Raw genomic sequence first — 21,947 nt, 5'->3', positions numbered from 1 at the left:
ATTTTTTGTCTGTTGGACTTTTTCTTTTTAAGCCATAGTGTTGTATTTTATTTTCGACTTACGAGTTTGAATGTACCTTCGGTATTTTAAGCCTCTCTTTTCTATTTGACCTTGCTCTCATTTTCATGGTTCAATGATTTTTTTATGTTTTGGTCTATTTAAACATACTATTCGGAATATGTCAACTTACTGTTTTTGGTGTATGTAATGATTTTAATGTGTAACCGACATTGACCTTATTTTGAATGTTCTTTTGCAAATGAAAAGGTTTGTATGGATTGGCCCTCATGCCATATACTATAGCCAATAGTTCTATATAAAAAAGAAGATGTGGCATAATTGCCAATGAGATAACTATCCACAAGAACCAAATGACACAGAAATGAACAAGTATAGGTCACCGTAGGGCCTTCAACAATGAGCAAAGGTCATACCGCATAGTCCGCTTTAAAAGGCCCCCCAAATAACAAATCTAAACAATTCAAACGAGAAAACTAACGGGCTAATTTATGTACAAAAATGAACGAAAAACAAATACGTAACTATATTTGTTGTACAGGAAAGATTGTATATACACGTTAGTTTTCCTAGTTTGTTCCTCAGACATAATAAGCACTTCATTTGGTGCATGGAATGATTTTGAGGTGTTAAATATCAGTCTGGCATGATTTTGAGGTGTTAAATATCAGTCTGATAGGGTTATCTGACATTGACCTCATTGTCTTTTATCTTTGAAAATGTTATGAAGTACTTATAACACATTTTAACACGAGAAGACTCATTATAGCGTTAGTTTAAGCAGTATTTTGACACAAAGAAACAATTTGGAATGTATGGTATACTTATTATATATCAATCTTTAAAAAACGACAAATTGTCAAAACACAAAAAAATATGTTTTGGTCCAAAATAACCTATCCCAAGATTTGATTGTTGTCTAAAAATGTTTTACTAGGGTACAACATTTTACATTTCTAAATTAAAATGAAAATAACTCATTGACGTTTTGTTTCTGACTTGGCCTTTATAAATTATTTTTTGACCTTCGACACAGTTTACAGGTATTGAAAATCGTCAATTTGTATACCAACTTCACCTGCCTGTGGGATATACATTTCCGAACTGATTCAGAATATTTAGGAGCTTTTATAAAAAAGCACCAGTGTCTGATCAGAAAGTTGCTGAACCAGGGGTATCAGGGGTATGTCAATGAATGTCTAATCCTATTTTATTAGACCTTGTTCCGTTTCAACTTTACAAATTATACCCAACGGTTTTAAAGTATAGATTATACATGTAGGTGCTTACGGTTGCTTTTATTTGTCTTTGTATATTTTTTAAATGTACTCTTCAGTTCTTTTATATATTCGTTTGACATGACTCGGTATAAAGTTTTCGCCATTGTGTTATTGTGCTACGATCATATTTGAATTCTTGTATTTTATATTCGCATAAAAACTTTGTCTATAGAGAGTTTATAAGCCTTTTTTCATTGTTTCAATAGTTTATCATGTTTATCCCGGTCTTTATTTTCATAGTGAGTACCGTAATACTATAATCAAATGTTGACTGCTGCACTACAATTTTGACATTTTTTCCCTCTCATAATTTTTTTACTTGATGAGGGATTTTTCCGTTCAGACTTTTCCTTGGAGGTCGGCATGTTTATTTTTTTATATCACACATACATTTATACAAGATGCGTGATATAAATCTCAGTATCAAATTGCATGATATGTCATCAGTTATCATATAATTTATTGAATTATAACTGCAGCACTAAATAGCGTACATAACTGCCGAATGTTCCAAAAGCCAATCCTGAGGCATGGGCCATGCAGTCATCTGAAAATACAAACAATGGTATTTAAAGTCGAAGCAATAGTGCATTATAAAAATAAGGGGGACATTATTAGTTTCATCCTAATCTTGAATTTTATCAAATTTTATCAATCTTGTATTATATCAAATTCTAGAAATTTACCTTTGATGCACTTATGTGGCGTTGATCCAGTCGTGTGACAGACAGTTCGTGGTTCTGGTGTGCTGCACTAGGTTGTTTTACAAAGTTGTTTTCATTCTGCAGTTAGCAATTCAAAATGTACAACTGTATTGTTTTTTGTGTATTTCTCTGTCCTGAATGTTCTTGCATTTATTAGTACTGTATTCCTGTCGTATAATGTTGTCAATGTAGTGTTATATAAAGTTAACAATCCCATAAAAGCGCGAGGGTTAGCCAGCCACAAAACCAGGTTCAACTTACGATTTTTTTTAAATGTCCTATACCAAGTCAGGAAATTTTAGTGCTATCTCATAGTTCGTTTCTGTGTGTGTTGCATTGTCGTTTGTTTCTGTTGCATTTCAATGTATCTGTTGTTTCGTTGTTTGCTTCTTATACTTGTTATAGTTGATATGTTTCCCTCGGTTTTAGTTTGTAACCGGATTTGTTTTCTCTCAATTGATTTATGACTTTTGAACAGCGTTATACTACTGTTGCCTTTATTTTTTTTCATTACTAAGTATGCTCAACTACCCTTCCGAATAGTAGCAAAAACAGGTTTTATCAAGTTAAAAATATATTTTTGACAACTTTCAATTTTCAAAAAGTATTATAAATAGAAAACTACAGTCAATGATTAAAAAGGGGAATGGTTACAGGACACCGGTGGTTGATGATTAGATATTATTATACATAAATATAAGGGGAGACACGAATAGTTACCTTTCATTGCCTTTTCTCTCAGAAGTTTCCTCATTGTTTTAGAACCACTGAAAGTATACAAGATGAATATAACATGTTTTAGCTACTAGTATTTTCTTCATAAAAAATATGCTTCACATGTCTTCAATAATTAGTTATTCTTGTTATAAGAAAACTTGAACGAGACACATACTTTTTTTCAAGTAGTATGTATACTTTCAAATAGATATATTGACATCTTGCAGTACGTGGTACAATTGCATTATTTACCTTTTGTTTTAATCTAATGGTTGGGGCAGTAGTTTTTGTCTATTTATTGCTATTGTCAGATAAGTTCTGTCTACTTTAAATTCATTATCAACTTGTCATGACTTCCAGGTGATCATAATGGAGTTGTTTTAATGTCTTTATTAAAGGCTTACACTTTTCTCCCTATACTACAAATAAAGTTCAGAATAAGTTTTAGTGTTTACAATTTTTTTGTTCTATTGATATATGAAAAAATCTCCATGTTGAGTTTGACAATTTTCAAATTCCATACCCCAGAGTTATTAGTTTATAATAAGTTTGAATCGTGACTTGTGATAACACCAGTTTGTCATAACATGAATCTTAAGAGATTTTAACACATTTAATTGCTTCATTAAAAGATAGTTCCTTTTCATTATGAAAGTTTTGTCTGGCATTGCCATGATTGTTTTTGTTTACATGAACTTTTTAGTTCAAGTTCCTAGCTTTTCGTAAAGTGAAACAGAGTATTACGTGAATGTTTTTTTTTTTGTGTTCAAGTATGATATTGAACATTGGAAGCGATACACATTTTGGTAATTTAACAAGAGTTATTAAGTCCAGGAATCCATACCTTAATTTCTTCAATTCCTCTTCAAACTTATTTTCAATTGATTTGCCCACGTCTCCAGCAAGCTGGTGAGCTTTAGGATTAGTAAACAGCGAGTTAACTAGTTTTTGGCTGTCGATTTCAAGTAGCTGTGTCCATGATGATTTCATACAACCATCTTTTTTGTCTGGCCATGTCAAGGTCATTTTTATCCAATCAGATCTAAAGAAATCTTCAAATCCCAAGGAACCACACAATACACCTGAATGAACAGAATTTTTGTGTTTTATTTATCATTATAATGAAACACCAGTAATCTCATAGGGAGCTTAAATAAACTTTTATATTTATGTGTAAAACGTCTGTGTATTCAGTCTCGTTGTGTTTAAGGGATCCAAATGTGGAAACTTTTCCTATGGCAATACAGAAACTCATCATCGATACCATGATTGTAATTTTGAACGCCAGATGCTCGTTTGGTCTACAAAAGACTCTGTGGAGTAAAGGTCGATTCCAAGTGTTAACTTTGCATTATACCTGTAACGGGAATGATGCCACACATATTCGTCGATGTTAAATAACATAGGACATAGTTTCATCGTCTCTGAAACAGCTTTGTTGGTTAATAAAACTTGGAGTAACTAGTATAGATAAATATGGGATTCAGAATATTTTACGTTCTCCGGAATATTATAGATAAAATAACTCTAGATGTATAATATACCATTTAGTATTATCATTTCAACTTGTGAAATCTTTTGGTTTTGAAAGCAAAGTTTCAAAGAATTACTTCGTACAATCAAGTGTAAAGTTCCTTGAAAATCTATTATAGAGCTTATGGAAAGCTTAACGATAACTTACTTTGTTCTAGGAACAAATCTCTATGAGATGATTTCACCTTTCCATTGACTACTAAGTTATCGGCTTCTTTGTATATTTTCTGGCAGAATCCTTGTTGTATTTCACGTAATTTATGTCCATTGATGAATTTTTCTACCTGTTCAGTACAACCTACCTACAAACAAGCAAATGATACATGACAGGTAGGTTCTTTTAAATTAATTCCAACAACTAAACACTATTTATTCGAACGTCTAGCCCTGAACGTTTTTCCTAATTTGCCTAGAATAGTAATAACAAAGATTTTATTTTCCATACTATTACTTAATTTTACCTGATCGAGCTGTAAGTAACATTTACGTCATAAACATATTAACTATAATGTTAAAACATACTCCATAACTTCCTAGCGCACAATACCCACAAAAATGGTTACTTCACTGTTGGAAATACCATCATCAGGTACACGTAAATAATTTAAAAAAAAAAACAAAAACAAAAAAACAACAACAGAAATCATTAAACCCATGTGGTCTAAAGAGAGCAATGACATTGTTTGAGAATATTGCAACTTTAGTTTCATAAAAGGGATCAACTGCTCGCTAGAATCGATCTCAACTTTGACATGCATTTCTATATGGTTAATTACTACTTCGTCGATTTGAAAGGAGTCGGTCCGGTAAGGACTCATTTTGGTCTCAAATTTCAGTTTCATCTGAAGAAAGATTTTGACCACTTTTTAAACACTTAAGTGTCTATTTTACTTGATTCAATTAGTTTATGTGAAAGATTTTAATTGATTAAGTCATTAAAAACGATTCGATTGAAGCTCAAATATGAAAAATCTCTCAAATATGCCAAAAATCGTCACTTTTCAGATTGTTTTTGTCAAAAATGAAAGTGGCCGCATCCGTGTTCATCCACAACCTTTATATATGTTATGTATTATCATAAAATACAACTTACATTGCAATATTAAGGATGAACACGAATGCGGCCACTTTCGTTTTACACGGAAACCGTCTAAAATTTAACTAAAATGATAGAATTTTGAAGATTTCAGTAATTTAGCATGACTTAATAGTGCTACAACCCGATATATGTGCATTGTATTGTCAAAAACAGCCCATATTTATGTAGCAGAAGCATTCAACTGTCCAATAAATAACTAAAAGTTTACATTTTAACAATTTTGTAAAACTGTTATATTTTTGGGCCAAAAATGGGCCTTACCGGACCTACTCCTTTGTATTACGGTCTGCGGGGGTGTTTGTGATCTAAGAGATTAGAACATCGGTCAACTACTGTTGTCCTCAACTTATCTGTTTTTAAAAAGATTTCCTTTCAGTAATACTGGTGTAGCAATACCTATTCACCACTTTCTAATAATCTACTAAAAAAGAACTTTATCATTAACACTCTTACAATCAGGGTGATTTTGGACGTTAAACGCTATTCTGATTTTCAGCACCAAATCTAGGACAGTATATTAGCAGACAATATACTAGAAAATTTGAAAACGTGGTGACATTGAAAAATGATTCCGTGATATGCTCGTATTAATTTCAAATATTAGCCAATATACATTCCAGATAACATGTTACTATTAAAATATACTTACATGTTCTATCACCATAAAGAATAACAGCTGATGTGTGATAGCATATTTAGATGTACCTTGTGACGTCATCATATTATAACATGAATTAGTGATGTTACAACGAGTTGTTTTGCTGCAAAATTAAAATGAGCAATGTGTGAAGAAACAGAAAAGCATTGCACGCTAAATATGATCTCGAATTCATAAGGGTTGAAGCAGTTAAATAACTGTTAAACTCGTACATTAAAGAACTGTTTTATCAAATTGTTATCCCACAAATTGCCAGATATAATACACAATATCGTATTGCCTCAAATTACGCTATTGTCGAGTATTCAAATTCTAAATAAAACTTTGTAATGGTACTAGCAGATTTTTGTAAATCTATTAGATCGCTTAATATGACATACATCCTATGGATAGAAGTATTTTATTAGCTTTGCGATGAATGAAGGTTTGGTAAGGAAAACGTGTGCTAAGGGTTAAGAATTGTGGGTATTCGTAGGCATCACACATCATAAAATCAATTGCGGTTTAGCAGCCAAGGGTCGTTATAAACTTCCATTTGTTTTGTTTAGCAGTTTATACGAATTTACATGTTGGTAACAGAATCTCAGTCCCAGCCAAACACATATTTAAGCAAGGTTTCATTTTGAGGACAAAAAAATACTATACAGTCATCTATATGTCTCAGGAAGATATACCACGTAGATCATTGATTTATTTGACTTTCTTAATTAGTCTAAAAACAATTTTCAATCATCAAGTAGTGAGAGGTTTCTACGTGTTTCAAGTCCACGGCTGCTATACAAGATTTTAAAGCAAGAACTTTAATACTATTAAAATGGATAATATGAGTTTGTGGTCCTCTACATTTATTAACGTGTATACTAAGATAATACGGAAGATTGTTAAATTGTGAATGCAAGAAATATTAAATTTTGGCTTATGTCACACATTATTTTTGTACTAAATTTCACATTTCAAACTATCTAATTATGTTTAATTTTATAACAGTTTATTAACTTACAGGCCTGATTTCGGTTCTTCGAACGTTCCCATAATTCTTGCATAACATGCGTCTCCTTCCTCCTCCACATAGCTAGAGTTTGTTCCTGTTCGTATACTGGACAAAACAGAAGAGTCAAATTTGGTTGATGTATATGGCAGAATATATGGTTTTGAAATTGTTTGCTCAAATCTTTTGTAATAATCAGGATCACTCTGCTCTATATATGGTAATGCTTTCTCGCATGTTTCATCGAGTTGTTTTGTTAAAGATTTCAAAAGTTTCAGATATTCTCCACAATTTTTCTTTTTGGCACATACATTTGCAGCCTCTATCAATTGACCTGTAAAACAGAACAAAAGACATCAAGAGGACAATTTGAAATTTGAAAACATTAATTAGTCGACGAAAAGCAGATTGTAGTATGGACAATGGGTAGAAGGATTACAAAAACGATGATCGGCCCTAAACCTGTAAAACATTTCACAAGAACTACATGTATTAACCAGGCTGTGCCAAAGTATGGAATATTGTATTAACTTGAAGCTGGATAAACTTCGCCAAGACATTCAAAACTTAACTTTTAAAAGTCAGGAATATATAAATACGCTGAAATATTATGATCTATATGAACAAACGGAAAATACAAAATAGCCAAATTCAGTAAACCTTGTAGGGTTAACTTTGCCTGAGGGATCTGAACCTTGATTTCGTAATAATTTTGGATATTATAAACGGAATCTTTTAAAAGAGGGACGAAAGATACCAGAGGGACATTCAAACTCATAAATCGAAAATAAACTGACAACGCCATGGCTAAAAATAAAAAGGACAAACAGACAAACAATAGTACAAATGACACAACATAGAAAACTAAAGAATAAACACCACGAACCCCACCAAAAACTAAGGGTGATCTCAGGTGCTCCGGAAGGGTAAACAGATCCTGCTCCAAATGTGGCACCCGTCGTGTTGCTTATGAGATATAAAATCCGATAAATAGTCTAATTCGGTAGGTCACATTTATGAAAAGGAAGGGGATTGTAGTTACGACGTAAGGAACATATCCGATATCATTTGTGAAACGGTTATTCCATAACGGTCAACCAACTAGTGATGGCGTCCGTAAAATTTACGAAGAGATGATTTCAACTTCACCATTTGGAACTCTTGATTTAATAGCTTTCTTATGAGCAACAACCCTTTATTAAGAAAATCATTAGGAAATGCAAGCACGGGAATATCGTTTCAATTGGGAGATATATACACCGTATGCAGCTGCTGCTGGAATGTTGCTACTTAGAAATGGAAAGTTCACCATTAAAAAAGCTGAAATCATCTCTTTTGTCGTAAAGTTTTGTTTTCTATCGACCCTCATTGTCAATTTCTAGATGTAAGTCAAGATATGAGGCAGACTTAACTGTATCTGTTGTATCCTTTAACTCTAGTTCAATGGGATAGTTGCATTCGAAATAGTCACCAAATTTCGAATTATTTAGTGAAAGAACATTAACTACATAGAAGAAAGTAGAGTTAAAGGATATTGCTAAATTCTTATCTTTCTTCCTAGGAAGTTCCTGTATGAAGTCAGCCTCATAATAATTAAGAAACAAGTCGGCAAGAAGAGGGGCACAATTGGTTCCCATTGGAATCCCGATAGTCTGTTGAAAAACACGTCCTCCGAAGGTAACAAATATGTTGTCAACATCTTGATAATGTCAGTTTCAGAGAATTTTTTATTTGAATCAGAGTGATCTTTTACAAAGTAGGATTTATCCCTTCCCAAGACAAGATACTTGTATCTGCGTTGCCTTTTCTTTTTTATGAAACAAAGCAATACCAACTCTTTCAATTTGTATTTTAGTTTGGAATGTGGAATACTTGTAAAGTGTTTTTCAAACATTATCATGATTATGCCAAAACCGTTGCACTTAGTACTGCAGTAGCATCAGTGAACAGTACCCGTTATTTCAATATCTATATATTCATAATCTAAGATATGAAACAAAGCTTAATCTTACAGTCCGGTTCTAAATGATAACAAATTGAGATATTCATGGCGAAAGTGCCAAAATGAAACATCAAAATAACATATTAACTTCCACAATCAAATTTATTTAAGTTTACTATATATCAATCAAATTTAATTAAACAAAAGATCTAGTCAAAGTATGTTTCAATTGAATGATCACATTATTTCTATACAAATGTAACTACATAGGATGAGGACATAAATCAGCACTTCAGTGATGTACTGATACAATGCTTTAATTAACAATTACCATTATTCTAGCGACAAATTATTGAAATAAACATGATGCAATACAATATCTTTCGGTGGTTTTTTTTATATCTTTATACCTAATACACATTTAAATCTTCGGCTAAACTCTAATTGGAGAAATTTGTATTGAAACAAGTGCTAAAGATTAACACATCAAATTTAACCATCACTTTCTATCTCTACTATTTTATGACGAATGTCGCAGAACCATTCAGCATCTGAAATGGGTGCTGCTTCATATTTTAGAATTTCATATACATCGATTGTCCACATATTTTCGTAATATATATACAGATTTATATTACAGAAATAATATTGCATCCTATTTATATATCGCCTGACATATATGTCTTTGTCCTTAACATTATTTTCATAGTTGTAATCGATACATGTCATATGTGGTCAACTGAGTAATTAGAAATCATCTTGACCTTAATGTGTGTGGCAGTGTGATCAACTTTGTGTTCGTGGTGTTTGTTTCTCAAGTACTATAAATAATTGACCAACTGTATTCGGTGAAAAAAGTAAATTCACAAAAAATCTAAACTCAGAAAATTCAAAACGAAAAGTCTCTAATCAAATGGCAAAATCAAAAGCTCAAACATATCAAACGAATGAACAACAATTGGCATATTCCTGACTCGGTCCAGGCATTTTCTTATGTAGAAAATGTTGGATTAAACCTGGTTTTATAGTTAGCTAAGCCTCTCACGTAGGCCTAATAGGTAAAAATGTCAAAAATAGGGGTACAAAGGTCAACATTGTGTTATTATCTTAATCATAACAAAACTTATAAAGAATTATTGTAATATGTTTATGACTGTCCAAATGTTTCATCTTATCCTTGACCATGTTGACCTCATTTTCATAGATAATTAATAATGTTTAAATTGCATTATCCACTTATTCTCAATCTTATTTTAAATACGATTCATTTATTCGACGTGCTTTGTCAATAAAAAGATACACGAAGAAAAAAAAGTGAATAGTACTTTGAAGGCCTTTTTCTATATCAATTAGATTTGAGAAGAAAGGTCGCTTTTAAAACTTTCATGTCTCAATACATATTTAACAGCTGCAGCGAACATGTACATATATAACAGAGATTATACTGATGTTTAAAGTCTCGATTTAAAATGTGCTTGTTTATATTAAGATCACACAGTTTTGAAATTCAATATTTAAGTAACTGATATCTGTTAAAAAATATATCTCATTTCTGCATTGATGAGCACAGTATTTTGGAATTGTGTTTCAATAAAATCAATAAATTAACATCTGGTTCTAAAAAAAAACGTTTAGTACTTAAACAAGAATTGAAAGTAGATAGGTTAAAATATAACATTATTACACGGGTTAATCAGTTTAATATTTACTTAAAAACTGATAAAAATGTAAAGCTACATATAAATGTCATGAATAACGTACATCAAATAGACTTTGCATGTCTTCGAGGATTAATTTTGGTTTTTGTTACAGGGCTTACTCTAAAACTGAAACTTTAATTCTGTAATGACATTCATCAGCATTAGCTTACAACTAATTCTCTTCCTATCTTAATCGTATCTGTCGGCAATTTCTGTTATACCATAGACAAAATATGCATTTTAATGATTTACCAAAACTTCTTAAATCACTAGATACCATCATGACCATAATGATCGAATGATAATCACAACTTTCTATATACAAGTATTTTGCACTTGCATATCACGATTATAAATGGTCATTTGAATAGTTTAACTGCAATGTTCTATTTCTTTTCATTTACACAAAAACAGTCTTTCAGCTTGAATCGAAAGCAAGCAAATCTACATAGAATCTCAAATTTAAGATATAATCTTCCATTTTGCAATGAAATAATCTGTGGCATATCAAAAATGTAGAAGATTATAAAAAGCACCAATTGAAAATACCCCTTATATGTGTGTGTAAATTGCTTGTTAAACACCTGAAATACTAATTAGGTCTTTCCACTTTTCGTGGAAAGACCTTTTGTTTTTCTTCTGATTATTTTTTTTTTTTTTTTTTTTTCTTCTGCCGTCTGAGATGCTTTTTTGTCTTACAACATATAGAATGGATTTTTTGGCCAATGATGTTGTACAGTAATGGGGGTTTCGAAACTCACCCTGTGTGACCGAACACTTATTCTTATAGGAGTTATCTCCCTGCGTCCCCTTTTTCTTGTTATCGCTATATCTCTAAAACCGTAAAAGATTTTAGCAAACTGTTTTCACCAAATTGGTCGTCTACTCTTGAGAATGATTTGAATTATTTTGACTTTAGTGATCGGAAGACATCTTAAGGGAGTTATTTCCCTTTGAAAATTTAAGATAGGCGATTTGTTGGATCAATTCATACGTTATAAGTCGTAGAGGCCTACAGTCTTTTGATATGAAGTCCTTGGTCCATTTGAAGGAAAATGAGGTCAAGGTAAAAGGTCAAGGTCATGTTCTAAATTTTGAATTTTGCTTGTTATCGTTATACCACAGAAACTGTGACAGTAAATGATATGATGTGTTTACTAAATAACTGTTTACAATAAGGCGCAACTTCAACCTATTTCAGTCAAAGTGTTTTGGTTAACCCTTATAGGAGTTTTCTCCCCTTATGTATTTCAAATCAGTTTTTCTCCACAACCATACAAGTGATTGACCTCCGGTCTTCCGTTTTGTGTTCACGGACCTATGACCTTGAAATTGAGATCAAGGTCAAAGGTCAAGGTCATGTTATAAATTTTGAATGCTGTTTACAAAAAGGCGCAACTTCAATCTATTTCAGTCGAAGTGTTTTGGTTAACCCTTATAGGAGTTTTCTCCCCTTATGTATTTGAAATCAGTATTTCTCCACAACCATACAAATGATTGACCTGGGGTCTTTTGATTTGAGATCCCTGACCTATGACCTTGAAATTGAGGTCAAGGTCAAAGGTCAATTTGACATTTTAGATTTTGACCTTTGCTAAAAATAATTTCAAGTCTTCTGCATATACCTATTAGTCTTATTTTTTATATCAATTTGAAGAACCAAATAACATCAACAAGGAGTGACATTTTCTAACATCGTTTTTTAAATTTCATTCTTATTATCGAGGTGGAAAGACCTTCAATTGTTCTCTGAAGAATTGGTTTTTAATTTTTTACTTGAATTTCTAAATTGTCTACGTACTATATAACCCTTTGAATGCATACATTGGTAATTTATAAGACGTTCCTTGTATTTTAAATTTATCCTCTTTTGCAATAAACTTGATATACAAAACGTAAAATACCATATCAAACTGGGATTTCTTCTCAATTTTCTACGTACTATATAACCCTTGAATGTATACATTGGTAATTGATAAGACCTTTCCTTTTATTTTAAATTCACCCTCTTTTGCAATTGACTTTATAATATGAATAACAATAGGGGGTATACTAACTCATTGGCGTAATATTAAGGCATACGTTTACCTAGATTGGCTTATTAATACAATAACGGATAAATATTGATATAAAGACCGTTCGTTTTAATTTAATTCTATCTCTTTTGCAATTGACTTTATAATTTCAGAATATGAATAAAAATATGACTGGTAAACTAACTCATTGACGTTGTATTATAATGCAATACAATTCACTTAGATTTGCTTATTTAAACAATAACTACGATAAATATTGACACTCACCCTGTCCGATTCTTAGTCCAAATAATCCGTCCACATTGATGCTACTATAATCTGAACTAAAAAATGTCAAAGCCCGGTCTACCGTTGACAATGTCTCCTTCAATAGGTCTGTGGTTGGTAAAGATACAACAAGCGCGGGTAGAATGGTCACCACAAGGAAATAAAACACCGCCATCGGGTTTATTTTCGTTTCGTGAGATTACAACAGGTGAACGTATCACCTCTCGGATTTCGTTATCTATTGGAACTCCGATAGCATTAGGTTATATAAGTATACCAATGATTAATATGATTTGATGATGCCCACTATTTTTACAAACTAATTAGTTGTTTTAAAATATTAATCAAAACTGCGTAGTCGATTTTTTTAGTATTTTTAGTTATCTCTCGTTTTCCCAAACTGAAAATATTTACGTCGTGAAGATAGCAGAGTTTAATTAAACAATCCTACACAAGTATTTGGTTACGTTTACATGGTCTTATATTTGGACTTTCCGCCTGTTTAGAAAGTCTAATTAGAAAAAAATCACGAAGACATTTTTCTGGAGTATAACTCGAAATACATTTACGAATGGAAATGTTGAGGAGACAACAGAAAGACGTGAAGTATGGGTAATTAATAGGAATGATCCATCGCACTTATTGGACATGTGTTTGTACTACTCGTAGTTTAATACGAATTTAATTTACAAATGAAATAACACTGACAACCAGACGTCTGGGTTTCATTGAAAATGAAATAAAATTATTCTCAACATTTTTCGAAAATCATTAATCTTATTTTTCTTTGTTCTCTTTTAGCATTATTCCTGGCATTTAATAAAACTCCTCTAATTCATTGATAATTTATTATATTCACTATAAATGTATAATTATACAATTTATATAGTGATATTTTATAAATTGCTAAATTATTCAAGACTTTTATATTACATAGAGACACCAGACGTTTCATCTTATCATCTCTAAGTTTAAACGAAATAGTAATCTAGTACACACAGAGACAAATAAAAAGTAAAATCACAAAAATTCTGAACTCCGAGGAAAATTCAAAAAGGAAAGTCCCTTATCAAAAGGCAAAATCAAAAGCTCAAACACATCAAACGAATGGATGACAACTGTCATATTCCTGACTTGGTACAGGCATTTTCTTATGTAGAAAATTGTGGATTGAACCTGTTTTTATGGCTAGCTAAACCTCTCACTTGAATGACAGTATACGTTTCAGGTTTTTTTGTAATTGGAATTATTTCTTAATCTTGTAACATCATCATTATTACACATTGAATAAATAATGAAACGGATTACCAATGTAATTATCATGACATAAAAATGTGTATCTTTCTTCTTTTGAAATGTTATGCTATCGATTCGTTTCTATAGGAATTTTAATATTTGAGTATCTAAGTATATGTCAGACGTATGATTCGGACATTCTTTTTTATTTTTTATTTCAATCAGTTATGTCTAAAAAAATATATGATCTAATTTATATATGATTATTTGCAATTACGAATTTTAAATAAGTTTTCTAAATTGAATTTTCTTATATATATCCACAGGCACTTGTGTCAGAAAAAAATATTCCTATATACCTTAATATTTAAATATATTCTGAGACAAGTGCAATTTTCATACAACCACTTTACCAGCTCCTTGTGCTGGTTTGGTCGTTTACCTAATTACAAACTGAGTGAATTACCCAAAACTGAGATCACACATATACCAGTACGCGTCGTCACGGTATATCCTAACTTTTACTGAAGAAAAGGTCGTAAATGAACATGCATCAACAACAACTGGACAGCGCAAGGTTTGCAATTTGTATAAGCTTCCCAAAGTACACATAAACGAATCTTATAGATTTTGTATCATATCTGTATCCAGTACATGTTCAACTTCATATCGTGTGGTTCTTCTGAAGTTTTGATTTGTGGTCTTTCAATCGCCCAGAAGCTGTTTAGATTATTAGGTTTAAAGTGATAACAATTATTTCTGACGTGGAACACGTCTTTGGAAGCATTGGATACGTTAAGGTAGCGTATGTTAGTCTTCATTTACAGTCATGATTTCTCTTCTTTAAATTATATTATATAATAAAAAGTAAAATCACGAAAATACAGAACTCCGAGGAAAATTCAAAACGGAAAGTCCCTAGTCAAATGGCAAAATCAAATGATAAAACACATTAAACGAATGGACAACAACTGTGATATTCCTGACTTGGTACAGGCATTTTCAACTGTAGAAAATGATTGATTGAACCTGGTTTTATAGCGGTTAACCGCTCACTTGTATGACAGTCGTATTAAATTCCATTATATTTACAACAAAACAGACACAATAGGTAAAATTGTCAAAAAAAAGGTGTACAGCAGTCATCAATGTGTCACAATCTCAATTAGAAAAAAACACACAAATATTTAACTAAAAAGCACAAAAGCATCTATCAAATTAAACAACCCCATTCACTGCTTATTTATATATATATATATATATATATACGTCTGAGTCAGTGACAACTCTACAACAGATGTATCCATCGGATCGCCATCAATGATGGTGATACATGGCTGTGTACATAATGTATATACAACTCGTCTAAACATCAACCCAACAATGTTAGATCTGTAAATTTGCTTTCGCAAATTTTTGGTTCTTCCCTCGCCGGGATTCGAACCCATGCTACTGTGATATCGTGACACCAAATCGCCTGCACTGCAGCCGTCCCGCTAGACCACACGACCACCTGGGCTCTCACTAAAAGAGCTTTCGATGGCCGTGTGTTACCTTTCCTCGTCAGTTTTAATCTAGCGGCGTACTACAGTACATGATATATAAGGCATGAAGATGTTATTGTTACAGATCAGCTAAATTATCTATAGTAAAGGATCCTACAAATTAATGTAATATACAGTCACAGAAAATAATTATATTTATAAGTACGTCTGAGTCAATGACAACTCTACAACAGATGTATCCATCGGATCGCCATCAATGATGGTGATACATGGCTGTGTACATAATGTATATACAACTCGTCTAAACATCAACCCAACAATGTTAGATCTGTAAATTTGCTTTCGCAAATTTTTGGTTCTTCCCTCGCCGGGATTCGAACCCATGCTACTGTGATATCGTGACACCAAATCGCCTGCACTGCAGCCGTCACAAACCAGTCCCTTTAGTGAAGGACGTGCTGTTAATGTGCTCTTGTTATTATTCTAGAATAGGACAGTTTTCATACATCTTCAAAGATCAAGAATTTGGTGAGATCATTCCATACTTTCAACAACACCATATTGATAAAAAAGAATTTAAATACATTTACAGATATTACTTCATAAACATGACTGTATTGATTTTCAAAATCAGATCACTGTGAACTGTTTTCAGCGATTCACAACATATATAATATATCATGAACAATCTAACGGAACTTAGACCTAGCGATTTACTTGTTCACTCGAGTTTTATAGATAGCCAATTTGATCCTTTTGATGATCTTCTTTCGTCACAAAGACAAACTAACATTACAATAGATGTTCCTTCCAACACAAGCAACATAAGCAACGATACAAGCATAACAGAATCGATAATAAAATTTATCCAAGAAGAACTTTTATCTTTACCTAAAGACAGCTTTGTGTCTAAATTAATTGATAAATGCCAAAACGCTCACTGTGAAATTGACGACATTCGCTACGCACTTCTGGAAATTGCAAAATGTCAACATAACTTTCCATATCTGAATGCAACTCTTAAAAAGCGTCTTTGTCCTAGAAAACCAAACGGTGAATCAGTTGAAAACAAACTTGGTAGCGATTGCTATGCGCTTTATTTAGCATCACTCGGAGAATATACGGAAGATTTAAGATTAACACTTAATACTCGTTCGCATACGCAAAGTGCCCGAAAAATGTCTACAGCAGATGAAAATAACCAAACACATTCCAGCGAATTTTCTCAGAACTTGTGTCTGAAAGAGTCTCTCGTGCGCATAGAAAGAGAAATTAATACATTGAAAGGCGACTACACTCAGGAAATCGAATATCTTAATAAAACAGTATCTGTATTAGTACGAGAAAACAAGCAACTGGTCAACGCTAACCAGAAAAACAATGACCGGTTACGGAACTTTCAGAATCAAATTTCATCCTTACGAGAAAACAACGAAAACTTAGCTAAAACAGTAAACAACATGAGTGTCGTTACACATGAAGCGGAAATGACATGCAAATCAAATAAATTAGCAATTGAAAAAAGTTCAGGAACTTTCCGAAACAAACTGGATGAATACGAAAACAGCATTCAACAGTTAACAACAGATGTAAACAAAATAAAAAACGACTTTAAAACAGTAAAACTAGACGTTAATGAACTACGTTCAAGCGTGAAATCTGAGTCATGTAGAATTAACCAGCTAAGTGATACAAGAGCGCAAGGCGTTGTAAGTCTGAAAACAAAGACAAACATCATGAGTGATAAACTGAAAGAATTTGACGATGAACTCAAAAAAGTAAATATTGATTGTTGTTCTCATGCGAAGTCAATTAGTGATTTGCGAAAGCGTATCATAAACACCGAGAAAGATGTCAAAGTCCTTGACAAGTCTACAAAATCGTACGCAGACATTCTAAAATCTAAATCTGAACAAGTTAAAGCTTCGGCTGAAGCATTAGAAAATTGCAATGTGATCGAATCCGATTTGAGTCAGTCCAAAGAGCCAATTCAAAGGAATTCCATTAATGAACATTCCAATTCTCTAGTTGACTCACACACAAAACACGTCAGATCCTCTGATGTTACGAATCTGTCCGTTTTAGTCAAAGACATACATGCACAAAGTAATATTGTTAATCCAGCTTCGTCTACTTCAATAGCAAATAAAATCAAGAACACCAACAACAATATAACTGGAAATGAACAAAATACAAATATACAAGTGCATTTTCCAACTTCCATGTGTAATCCCACAACCGTTGACAATTTTCGTGGATTTGTTAAAAAAACAAGACACCGTGTATCCAGATTCTACGTAGGTGGTATCGACAAACACAATTCATGTGAAGAATCTATGCGTGAATATCTCGCTGCAAGAGGTGTTAATGTAACACATTTAAGATATTTTGATAAACAAAATCGACGAACAGCTTCTGCACAACTTAATATCGATGCTCAATGTGAAACCTTAATACGGGATCCGTCTTTTTGGCCTGAAGGCATTTTTCTAAAAGAATGGCTTCCATGGTCAGTTTTTCTATCTACAAAGACCGAACATCCATAAATGTCTTTAAACATAGCATGTTGGAACTGTCGCGGAATAATGTCCGCAGTACCATATCTACTAGAATTCTTAAATGATAATAAGATTGATATTATTTGTTTATCTGAACACTGGCTTAGAAAATCACAATTCCACTTCCTTAATTCAATCGATAAACAAAACTATTTAGTATTTGGAAAATGCGCCGATGAACACTGCCCTGAAAAATACAGTTATAGCGCCCGTGGAGGTGTTGCGATTATGGTCTCTAAAACTTTATCTCCGTATGTCACAGAATTAGTAATTGATAGCAATAGGATATGTGGTATCGAACTTAAACTTCCTAATTTACCTAGTATATTTTTTCTGTCTATATACTTACCAGCAATTACACAACCCAACGAAGCATTCGTTAATGAACTTGAATACTTAATGGACACATACAAATCGTATTCGAACCACGGGACGGTGTATATTCTTGGTGATTTCAATTGCAAGATTGGTGGACCCCGATATTCGTTTACTCAAGATCGTCGTAGTCAACGTCTTGAAAGTCTCCTTATTGACAATAACAGTATATCATTACATGTTCAGGACTTTGCCAAAGGTCCGGTATGTACATTTCAATCTTATGAGGATGGTCCTAAAACAGTGATAGATCACATAGTCACAAATAACGAAAATACACGAGATATTTACAATGTGTTTGTCCCAGACGAAAGCATATTTAACGTTTCTGATCACAAGCCTATCGCGTGTACTTTACTAATCGAACAATGTCGTGCTGATAGTGACAACTTATACGAAAGTGTTATGGCTGACAAAGTATCGTGGACCAAAGCGTTAGAAATGAATTCAGTTAATGACTATTCATTTGCAGTCTCACAATTTTTATGGTCTGTTCAAATGCCGTCACTACCAGCGACCAATGAAGATATCGAGCTCTACTATAAGACTATTATAGTTGCTGTTCAAAAAGCTGACAAAGAAACACTCCCACATAAGCAATTTGTGAAACATATAAAGCCTTATTGGACGAAAGTCGTAGATCTATCACACAAAACAATGCTAAATAAGCGCAGTTTATGGATACTGAACGGAAAAGTTCACGATAGAAGCGATCAGTTCTTTACTGATTACAAACATGCAAAACGGACTTTCAGAAATGAAATGGATAAAGCTTACAACGAACATATTATGAACATTGCCAACAGAATGGTAGAGTCTATCGAAAATGATCAAAGATATGTATGGTCGGTCTTAAAAAGCAGACGTAAACAGAAAACTTTTTGTCGTGAACTAAATTTAAATGGAATAACTCATACAAACGAAAGTGAAATATGCGAAGCATGGGCGTACCATTTTGAATCCATTTTTCAGTTTGATAGCAAGCTAACAAATTCAGCAAACATAAATTTGGTAAAACATGAAGTGAATAAAATACGATAAACGCAGAAGGAAATCAAAGCTCCAATCAACCCATTTGAGTTTGAAGAAATTTCCAACATTTGTAAAAGTTTATGTAACAACAAATCTACAGGTTTAGACAACGTTTCATATGAGCATATAAAATATGGTGGTAAAACATTGCAAAAACACTTATGCAATCTATTCAACCTAATAATACAAACACGTTATACTCCTCTAGATTGGAAAACAAGTGTAATTATACCGTTATTCAAAGGTGGAAATAAAAACAAAACTGATCCCAATTCGTACCGCGGTATATCGTTAACAAGTTGTATCGCCAAGATATTCGAAAAGTCTCTTTATCCTCGATTCGACTCCTTGCACATAAAGTTTCCACATCAATCTCAGATGGCATACCAAAAGGAATTATCAAGTATTCATGCTTCATTTAACTTACAAGAACCGATTCGTCATTATATTGAACGTAACAGTGATGTTATTGTTGTGCTGTTAGATAGCACGAAAGCTTTCGACACCGTATGGCATGATGCATTGTTATATAAACTACATAAATATGGAGTTACCGGTGATTTATGGCTGCTCATAGATGAAATATACAGTGACATGCGTAGTTCTGTACTGTTCAATGGTAGGCTATCTCGTTGGTTTGAACTGAAACGAGGCGTTCGCCAAGGTGGCGTCTTATCCGCCCTGTTATATTTAGTATACATAAACGATCTTTTGTGCGACATTGAAGACTCTAAATTGGGATGCGTTCTTCTAGATATCAGTGTAAGCAGCTCTGTTCAAGCCGACGACATTGCGTTACTCTCAACAACAGAAAAAGGAATGCAACAACTTATTAACATTTGTCAGACATATAGCGAGAAGTGGGCATTCAAGTTTTCTCCGACTAAAAGCAACGTCTTACGTTATTCAAAGAAGAACAAGAATGTTACAAGCAATTTAACTTTGTATAATGACATCATACCACTCGTGACGTCTGCCAAACATGTCGGTATTCTTCTGAACTGTAAATTTAGATCAATGGACCAGACGTTGAATGCTTGTAGAGTGTTGCGATCAACTGCTCTTTCAGTTCTAAATTCTGGAATTCATCCATCAATTTTAAACCCTTTGACGTGTTCCAAGATAATACTTCAAATATGTTACAGCAAAGCTCTATATGGTTGTGAGTTATGGAACAATTTGACTCAAACAGAACTTACGATGTTAGAAAGATCTCACAGATTTGTGTGTAAAATTATTCAAGGGCTTCCAAAACGAACCCGTTCTGACAAGTGTACAAGTCTTCTAGGTTGGTTTTCAGTTGAAAGCATTATCAACAGATGTAAACTTTTATTTTTTGGTAGACTATGTAGGTTAAAGTCTTCTGCGTTACCAAAACGAATAATGATAAGCAGACTTATGGAATTCAAACATAAATGTGTTCCAGAACAACTTCGTTTTATACCTGACATCTATAAAGCAGCCGAAAAATATAACATTACAGATTATATTGTTAATTTTGCAAATACTGGTTCTTTCCCATCAAAAAAACTTTGGTCAATTATTGTAAATCAGAATATAAATGCAAGTGAAGAAACATGGTGGTCTTACCGAATTTCATGCGATAATGACTTTTATATGTTTAGACATATTCATTCTGCAATCAAACCGCATAAAGCATGGACAATTGCGAAACAGTTTCCCGAACTTCGTGTCTCCGCCAAGTATGTGATTGACTTATGTTCTATAGTACGCTACGAAGATGAACATTTACTTTGCGACAAATGTGGAAAGTTCTTCTTGAATATCGTTGAACACTTACTGGTATCCTGTGATTTTATTCAAGACAAAAGAGATGATCTATGGGAAGACATTATTAACATTAATCCCATTCAGTTCAGTGTTTATATGGACAGTCTTTCGGCACATGAATTCACAACAACAATTCTCTCTTGCAATACGTCATATGAATTAGAAAATGATGAATTAACTTTTTTCTCTAAGACTTGTGTTCGTCATGTTGAAACAATCTGCAGAGATTTCTACAATCGATAGAAGATGTGTCCGTTACCGATATTATAGACAGTGCTAATTTTTTTTTCTCATATTAACTTTAAACGGTGACTTTAATTCTTTGTTTTTTGTAATTTTCTGATTTATATATTTCATGTACACCAAATCTCTATAATAGAGGAAATAAAGTTATATATATATATGTATCTTAAACCTGTTAAATCTAATTGAACAGAAGATTTCTCTTTTTTATAATAAAAAACTCCAATATAAAATGTATTTCGATAAAATTATGGCGAAACTATCG

At 32.7% G+C, this 21,947-nt stretch overlaps 3 protein-coding genes across 3 annotated transcripts; 2 read left to right on the top strand and 1 right to left on the bottom strand.

Moving 5' to 3' along the window:
• Positions 1–1,741: 1,741 nt before the first annotated feature.
• LOC139528658 (UPF0764 protein C16orf89 homolog) lies at positions 1,742–13,344 on the bottom strand. Its single transcript, XM_071324752.1, has 7 exons — positions 12,943–13,344; positions 7,010–7,331; positions 6,001–6,112; positions 4,401–4,554; positions 3,564–3,801; positions 2,723–2,769; positions 1,742–1,845 (listed from the first exon to the last, which is right to left on the bottom strand). Exons 1-7 carry the CDS (start codon positions 13,115–13,117, stop codon positions 1,766–1,768), a joined length of 1,128 nt encoding a protein of 375 aa, XP_071180853.1. The 5' UTR covers positions 13,118–13,344; the 3' UTR covers positions 1,742–1,765.
• Positions 13,345–16,363: 3,019 nt separating this feature from the next.
• On the top strand, positions 16,364–18,229 carry LOC139526679 (putative leucine-rich repeat-containing protein DDB_G0290503). Its single transcript, XM_071321840.1, has one exon. It carries the CDS (start codon positions 16,364–16,366, stop codon positions 18,227–18,229), a length of 1,866 nt encoding a protein of 621 aa, XP_071177941.1.
• A 39-nt stretch (positions 18,230–18,268) lies between these two features.
• On the top strand, positions 18,269–19,657 carry LOC139526677 (uncharacterized). Its single transcript, XM_071321839.1, has one exon. It carries the CDS (start codon positions 18,269–18,271, stop codon positions 19,655–19,657), a length of 1,389 nt encoding a protein of 462 aa, XP_071177940.1.
• Positions 19,658–21,947: the final 2,290 nt, after the last annotated feature.

This window comes from Mytilus edulis, chromosome 6 (assembly GCF_963676685.1).
Source record: "Mytilus edulis chromosome 6, xbMytEdul2.2, whole genome shotgun sequence".
Taxonomy (NCBI): Eukaryota; Metazoa; Mollusca; class Bivalvia; order Mytilida; family Mytilidae; genus Mytilus; species Mytilus edulis.
The sequence above is the reverse complement of the archived record's forward strand: the minus strand, read 5'-3'. Positions and strand labels throughout refer to the sequence as shown.